The sequence below is a fragment of the Gekko japonicus genome, unplaced genomic scaffold, assembly GCF_001447785.1.
Source record: "Gekko japonicus isolate JY-2015 unplaced genomic scaffold, Gekko_japonicus_V1.1 scaffold299, whole genome shotgun sequence".
Classification (NCBI taxonomy): Eukaryota; Metazoa; Chordata; class Lepidosauria; order Squamata; family Gekkonidae; genus Gekko; species Gekko japonicus.
The window spans coordinates 33,637-42,033 of NW_015170896.1; the positions used below are offsets into that span (position 1 = coordinate 33,637).

Here is an 8,397-nt window from a genome sequence, read left to right on the forward strand (position 1 = left end):
CTAGGTAGGGCCGGGGGGGGGGGATCTGAATCACAGCTCACCTCCAGACCAGAGAGATCTGTTCCCATGGAGGAAATGGGTGTTTTGGAAGATTAATTGTACCCCACTGAGGCCCCACCCCAAACTCTGCTGTCCCCAGGGTACATCCCCAAATCTCCAGGAATTTTCAACCTGGAGTTGGCACTCCTATTAGCTGTGCCCGGCAAACCGATACTACGGTTATGAGGAAAGGCCAGGAAGCCCATTTCTCCTATAAAAACCCAAGTTCCCACTGAGTCTCGCAAGAAGAAGAAAAAAAACGGTCCACCCAATTAGTATTGTTAAGCTTAAGCCCCCATTTGAAAGCCGATGGCTGCTGACAGGGAAGTGGCCTTTGGAGGCTGGATTTCTCCGCTGGGTCCCTCTTGTGGAGAGGACCGGGGCCTGGAGTCGGGCCTCCGCAGCCTCCCCAAAAATGTGCGCCTGGGACAATGCGGCTGCCGCACGGCCTTTTCTCTGCAATCTGCAATGCATTCTCCAGCCTGCGGTCCCGGCTAACTGCAAACACATGTCTCCTCAGCTGCAAACCCCCCTCCCCCTTTCCAATGGCTTTTCCACCCGGCGCTGAAGACAAAAGGTCTGTCCGAGGCTCCCTCCTTTCCCAAGTGATGCTGTCCAAGTTCCCTTGGCAGACTGGTGGGGAAGGGCTTGAGTTAAGGGAGAAATGAGACAGAAGGAAACACAACGGCCAGCCAGATCCAGAGATGTCATTTGAGAACTGGGGTGTGTGTGTGTGTGTAATACCTAAGTTAGCTGACTGGTTAGCCTCCTGTGCCCCTAATTCTGTACTGAAATTCATTTTGCGTTTTTGCACAATTAATGGGGGGACTGGCTTCTCCTTTAAATTATTTGTATTTTTTTAAAAAAAGGATTGTTCCGGTATGCCCGAATTCAACTTTCCTTTTTTCTTTCTTTTTTTGCCATTGGTATTCATTATTCCTCAAGCTGCTGTTCAGCATTCCTGAAGCTGCTTTTTTTGGGGTCAAATTTATATTCAGAATCCACAGGGGTTGAGTGAAAGACGTTGACACAGCAGAAGATACTAGAAGGAGCCTCCTCGGCCGCTGCCTCTCACTCGAATTTCCTTTCGCCTTCACCTTTGTAGGGCGTGTTCTTTTGTCATAGGAGGCAAACTGGAACCTCACCTGTGTTCCCTTACCATGGCCCTGTGGTGTAGTGGATAGAGGGCTGGACTTTTGTTGTTGTTCAGTCGCACAGTCGCGTCTGACTCTTCGCGACCCCATGGACCAGATCCCACCAGACCTTCTGGTCTTCCGCCGTCCTCTGAAGTTGGCTCAATTTCATGTTGCGTCGATGACACTGTCTAACCATCTCATCCTTTGCCGTCCCCGTCTTCTTTGACCTTCAATCTTTCCCAGCATCAGGGTCTTCTCCAGTGAGCGCTCCCTTCTCATTTGGTGGCCAAAGTATTTGAGCTTCAGTTTCATTATCTGGCCTTCCAGGGAACAGTCAGGGTTGATTTCTTTTAGGATTGACTGATTTGATCTTCTGGCTGAGAAACCCAGGTTCAAATTGGGGCAGGACAATTCACCCAGTACGAAAAGCACAGATTGGGTCCTGTGTAACAGTCACGCGTGGGCTGTGGGCTCTCCTCAGTTTCCAGTCACCTGGTGCCGCAATTTCCATCACGTCTGTAGAGCCAAACTACTCAATACGTTGGGCCGTGAAGAGTTCGGTCAAGGTTCTTCTGAGCTGACTCGCTTTCCCTGCAGCCTCATGGCAGCTGTGAGAAACTTTCTTTCCCAAACACAGCAGGGCCCCATTTGGACTGGGTCCACAGCACCAGGCTCCCTCCCATGCTGTTTACTTGAGGCAAAATTGTCCTGGGGTCGTTTTTTGCCCCAGTGGCATACAGCTCCGCAGTGTAGCAAAAGTACCCACCCAGAGCGATTGTGGCTCCGGAAAACCATGCAGGCAGGGTGTGTGTGTGTGTGTGTGTGTGTAGGCAGTGGGCCCCACCTCCCCTGGTGCTGTGGTGCTGATCCGAACTGGCCCCAGAGCGTCTGGGGAAGAAGATTCCCCACAGCTGCTGTGCGGTTGAGGAGAAAGTGAGTCAGGTCATGGGAACTCCAAATCGTGGTTAAGCACATCATATAGTCTGGCCCTGTGTGCCTGTGGAGAAGGAGGTTTAGCCTTCACAGCACCATTTTTCTGACCTGCAGTGGTCCCAGCGATGGGCTGTTTGACACACGGGGAAACCAACCTGTATAACTAACCCTGGCAGTGCTGTCTGTGGAATTTCTCATTACTCAAGTAACTGGGGAGCACATCATGGCAATATTTTTCCTTTTAAAAAATGTTCTCGATGTGGTCAACCTCACCCCTGACACATATTCCCTCTGCAGGTGATACCATGTCGGTTATATACAGTGAAGTCGCTGCAGACGAGCCTACGACCAACAGCTTTTGGATGGTGAGTAGCTGCAAAGGCTGAAATACCCTGTCAGATGGGTTGGTGCAGGGACTCTTCCGAAACACTGATAGACCCTTTGGGCAGAAGATGTTAACAGAATGCAGGTTGGATGACAAGGGAGAGATTTACTGGAGAATCCTAGAGGTTTAATAGGATCGATCAAGGGTGAGAGGAATCGGGATGGCTAAATTATTGAAGCAGTTGTTATCGAGTCCAGTAGCACTTTAGAGACTAGCAAGATTTGCTCTCGAAAGCTTATATCTTAAAAATCTTGTTGGGCTCTAAATTGCTCCTTGACTCAAATCTAGCTTTTCTACTGCAGACCAAAATGGCTGCCCTCTGAAACCATTATTGGGGAAGATGTGGAATAAGGGCAGGGGGGTGTGAGAGTTGAAAAGCCTGGGAACTGGAATAGTCTAGTGCTGGGGTGGGTTAACCAATCCTGTGTGATGTACCTTTTTTAAAAAGAAACCTTATAATCTCTGTAGTCCATTAATTTTTTAAAAAGAAATAATTTAAGAATATATGGGGTGGAAAGTACTATGAAGTTGCCCATTATAGGGTTAATTTGTTTGCCTAGTATTGCTATTGTTTAGACTGACCTGGAAGGAATACCTGGCATTGAGCCAATGGGGAATTAGCCCAGGAAAAGTAGCTTCTACTGTGATACAGATTGGTTGTTTGTTTTCAGGTGACTTCCTTTCTAGGGGTCGAGGAGAAAGAGGACAGATTCTCCATTATCTCTGTGTTAGTGTTGACTACAGATTGGTCATTTGTTTCAGGTGATTTCCTTTCTAGGGGTCAAGAAGAAGGAGAGGTTCTCCATTATCTGTGTGTTAGTGTTGACTATAGACAGCTTAGAAAATGTAGCTGTTAGTGTTATGTTTGTTTGTAGTTATCCCGTGTACCTTTTACCCTTAGAAATAAAGGTTTTTTAAAAGCAAAGAAACCTCTTCTTTCCAATAGAGCAAGATCCATTGATAGTCTGAGTATTAAACACTTTTGACTATTTTACAACAAAACGATTATCGGAGAAGATGTGGGCTTTTCCCACTGCAAGATGCTTTCCCAACCCACTGAGTCCCATCGCAAGCCACACAAAGTACCTCTTGTGTCTGGGGACAGAAGAGGTCTGCAAGTGAGCGGGGTAGAGGGAGTGTCCCCCCATGGGGTAGGGAGGGGAGAGTCTGGCTGCCCCCACCTGGCCTCTTGTGGCCACTGTTTTCATTTTTGCCACCCCCTCAATCCAGCGACTGGCTAAAACAAGAGACAACCCTCCTTTATTCTCTTTGCTCTCCTCTCCCTCTCGACCCAGGCATTTCCGTCAGTGTCTCCACCTTCAACCTGGTGGCCATCTCACTAGAGAGGTACAGCGCCATCTGCAAGCCACTGCAGTCCCGAGTCTGGCAGACGAAATCACACGCCCTGAAGGTGATCGCCATGACCTGGTGCCTCTCCTTCACCATCATGACGCCGTACCCGATTTACAGCAATCTAGTGCCGCTCCAGAACAGCACTGCGAACATGTGTCGCTTCCTCTGGCCAAGCAAAGTGATGAAGCAGTCTTGGTAAGGAGGGGTAAGAGGTGAACTGTTTTTTTTAAAAAAGGGTGTTCGTTGGGTAGTGGAATTCAGTGGCAAGAAGAAGAAGAAGAGATTGGATTTATACCCCATGGTCCTTCACTACCCAAAGGTGTCTCAGAACGGCTTACAAACTCCTTTCCCTTCCCCTCCCCACAACAGACACCCTGTGAGGTGGGTGGGGCTGAGAGAACTCTGACACAAACTGCTCTTTTTCAAGGACAGCTCTGACAGAGCTTGTGATTGACCCAAGGTCACATCAGCAGGTGCAAGTGGAGGAGTAGGGGATCAAACCCAGTTCTCCCAGATTAGAGTCCGCACACTTAACCACTACACCAAACTGGCTCTTTCACAGTCACAGGCGCTTTCACAAACACTAAATAATGCGGTTTCAATCCACTCCAGCGACCGTTTGCAAGTAGACTTTGCCATTTCACACAGGCCCTTTCTACACACTCCTTTTAATCCATGTTCACCACAGTCTTCACCACGGTGTCCTCCAAGCACTTCCACTTGTCATGTTTGTCCCTATTGCTTTGGGTCCCCCCCCCCCCCCTTTTAGGGATCCCAAGACCCCCTGGAGGGCGGGGAATCCCCCGCCCCAGAGACCCGTTCCCCGGCGCGCCTGATCGGACCCCGGGGGGAACTCCACCCTGACGTGCGCGTCACCCAGAAGTCTATGGTTTTCCCTTGTATGGCAGTGGCCCCACCCCCAGCGTGCCTGGCATCCTCCCGTCACTTTCGAGTGATGTGCGTGCGCGCCTTGCGCACTTTGCGCACGCAAGACGCCAGCTGGGAGCCCCCCGCTCCCGGCGAAGATACACTTGGCAACCCTACCCCTTTTCCAGATGTGTTTTGCTCCCTCTGGGACTACTACAGACAGCAAAACACATTGGGGGGGGGGAACCCTGAAGCAACAGGGACCAACGAGTGACAAAAATGACACTGTGGAATTCAACCTTTTAAATCCAGGTTCCCGCCCCCCTTCTGCACTGTCTGCGACCAGATTGTCGCGTGTTTCCAGGACAGGGCAAAGATCGAGCGCAGTTATGCTTTGCAGATGGAGGAGTGGACTCGCAAGTGGCGGCCCCTCGTGGATGCGAGTGAGTAGCCACACCCTTCCTTCAAAGCAGTTTTAACGCCTGATCTGTATAATTTATTCTGCTTTTGATGTAGAGCTTTTCCGGAAAACAGGCAGGGTGAGAAGAGATGACAGAAATACAGATATACTTTTATGATATATAAATGTTGTTGATATTGTCTTGAAAAGAAATCGTGCTTAAGGTTGACACACCGCTATCCTTTTTAATGCCAGAAATATATACTTAATCAATTTTTGATCTATCTTGTATCTTCATCTCTGAACATTTGCTGTACTTTCCTACCCATTCTGAATGGTGATATGGCTAACTCTGGTACTGATAATGAGATTTCTAAAACTTCAGTTTCCTTGCCAAACCAGCATCACAGTTTAAAAGGTATAAAACTGGCCATGCCAGTATGGTACTGTGACAATTTTCAGCTGTAAAGGATCGTGCTGCCTTGGATCTGAGAAGATAAGGCAGGACAGAAATGTTTAAATACATTCATTTTCTCTTGATTAGGAGGAGGGTTTTCTAAGAGGTTGTCAGATCTCTGCTTTGATGTATGCACATTCTTGATGTACTGTGCAGATGTTGAGCATAATGGTCTTTGTTTTCTAAAATAAGAGTTAACGTGCTGTAGACGTTAAGTCTGTGTGTGTGTGTATTATGTGCAGTCAAGTTGCTTCCGACTTAGGGCAACCCTGTGAATTAATGATCTGCAAAACATCCTTAATATGTTGTTGAAGGCTTTCACAGCCAGAGTTTATTAGTTGTTGTAGATTTTCCGGGCTATATGGCCGTGGTCTTGGCCAAGACCACGGCCATATAGCCCGGAAAATCTACAACAACTAATAACCTTGCTCAGGTCTTGCAAACTGAAGGTTGTGGCTTCCTTTATGGGGTCAATCCATCTCATGCTGGGTCTTCCTCAAACTGAGAGCCAGTTTGGTGTAGTGGTTAAGAGCACGGACTCTAATCTGGAAGAACCGGGTTTGATTCTCCACTCCTCCACCTGCAGCCAGCTGGGTGACCTTGGGTCAGTCTCAAGTTCTCTCAGAGCTGTTCTCTCAAGAGGAGTTCTCAAAAGAGCTCTCTCGGCTCCACCTACCTCACAGGGTGTGTGTTGTGGGGAGGGGAAGGGAAAGGAGACTGTGAGCCGCTCTGAGGCTCTGAGTGAAGGGCGGGGTATAGAGCTCCGGCAGCTCTTTTTCTACAACAAGACCCCTGTCTACCACTATTCCTCCCTTCAACTTTTCCTAGCGTTCCAGTGACTTGTGACTTCTCAAAATGTGACCAAAGTATAATAGCCTCAGTTTAGTCATTTTAGCATACAGGGAGAGTTCAGGCTTGATTTGATCCAGAACCTACTTATGTGTCTTTTTGGCAGTCCACGATATCCATAAAGTTATCCTCCGACACCACATTCAAAAAGAGTCAACTTTCTTCCTCTCATATTTCTTCACTGTCCAGCTCTCACACCCACACATAGTAATGGGGAATACTGTAGTGTGAATTATTCTTGATCTTGGTCACCAGCAACATATCCTTACACTCAGGGGTCATTTTGTAGAAAAAGAGGTGCAGGAGCTCATTACCATAACTCATTAGCATAACTTATTTGCATATGCCACACACCCTGACATCACCGGAAGTGTGTCAGAAGGCAACACCCACCGCTCAGGCTCCACTGGACTGTTTTGGATTGCTAGCTATTGGGAGGGGGGAACGTGCAGATCTGTCCTTGCAGAGAAGGGAGAGCTTGTACCTGAATAAGACTTGGTCTTAAAGGTGCCACTGGACTGTTTTGGACTGGGGGGGCTCTGCAACTTACCTGGCTGCTTCTTGCTCTGACTGAGGGCTGCTGGGAGCAGAGGGTGGGGCTTGTTGCATGTGCCCGCCCCCTGGGCTCTTTACTGCCGGAGCTCCGCTCCTGTGCGCTCCTGCAGGAAATGACCCCTGCTTACACTTAAGAATCTTAATCCCCCTCTAGGTGACTCTGCCTAACATACCTTGCAGGGCTATTTTGCAGCTAAAATGGAGTCAGGAAGAACCATGTATGCTGTTCTGAGCTTCTCAGAGGAAGGGGGGTGGGATAAAAATGTACTGACGAAATATGGTTTAAAGAGATTATGCCGTAGTCCTGAGACTTGACCTGTGTTATTTCAGTGTCTAGTACTATGCGAGAACGCTTAGCTAGAATAATATTTATTTTTCATACCAATTTATTTTCTGTTTTCCTGTTCTTTATTTAGCAGTTTCTTCACCCTTTGTCCCTGAGCCAGGGAATTTATCCCTGATAGGGATCAGTGAAGCAGCCACACATTTTCCAGATGCTTTTGGCCTATGAATCATAGAGCATGGTGTGGGCCTGTATAGCTCTGCTTCTGTTTTACTGAACTTGTACTGAGAGCAAACAATATATGTCACCTTGTAAGCACTCTGTTTATTTTCATTTAAATTATTAACCATTCTTCAATCCGTATATATAGGATGTATAACTGCTGAATTGAAAACTTGGATGGTATATCTTAGAGCGCGCCATCTAATTTAAGGAATATTGTGAGCACTTTAAACGTTTTAAATGTTATGAATGTTTTAGCTGTTTTAAAATGTTTTAAAAGTTTTTTGTTGACTAGGTCCATTGTACCAACTTTTGTCAGCTGCCCTGAGCATGTTCGCGGGGAGGGCGGAGTATAAATACAAATAATAAATAAATAGATTTGCATTTGGGATTGGTGGTGGCGCTGTTGTCTTGAGAGAAGGAGACCAGGCATGACAAAATTTCAGAGTCCCTGCTTGAGGACAAGCTTATCTGTTATGGCCGCCATTTGGAGGCCATTTTGTATCACTCGTTGCCAAGGTTGTTACCGGGTAGTGAACCAGGGATAGACATCATCTGTATCCTTGGGGCCCTTTCTACTTCTCCGTCTAATCTGTTGGCAGGAAGTATATTTTGCAGAGAATAGTTACAAGAATGGGCACAGTAATAAGACCAATGAAAAAAGAAAAAAGAACTGACAATTTAGCGCTTGGTACTATATTTATAAATTATAATATACAATAACAGAATGTTCAATATAGTGAATGTAGATGGTGGTCTCCGGCAATGTTCCCTCTAAGCTGTGGAGCCTTGTGAGCAAAAATTCTACTTTGTGAGCTGCTGGCATTAGAGTTGTGAGCGAGCCATTTTGCTCCTGCATAAATCAGTTTGCTCTGGAGCCACCTCTCCTGAGCTAAGACAAAAATGTGTGAGCCGGAG

The 8,397-nt window shown here is 47.3% G+C and overlaps 1 protein-coding gene across 1 annotated transcript in view; it reads left to right on the forward strand.

Annotated features, from left to right (window-relative positions):
* The window catches only part of LOC107116616 (protein kinase C and casein kinase II substrate protein 3-like), a 30,588-nt gene that overhangs the window by 6,930 nt on the left and 15,261 nt on the right, over nucleotides 1–8,397 (forward strand). The window contains exons 2-5 of the mRNA XM_015418562.1: nucleotides 2,406–2,473; nucleotides 2,872–2,894; nucleotides 3,181–3,201; nucleotides 5,044–5,156. Of these exons, the coding sequence (XP_015274048.1) occupies nucleotides 2,406–2,473; nucleotides 2,872–2,894; nucleotides 3,181–3,201; nucleotides 5,044–5,156 (225 nt within the window). The remainder of the gene's footprint in view (nucleotides 1–2,405; nucleotides 2,474–2,871; nucleotides 2,895–3,180; nucleotides 3,202–5,043; nucleotides 5,157–8,397) is intronic.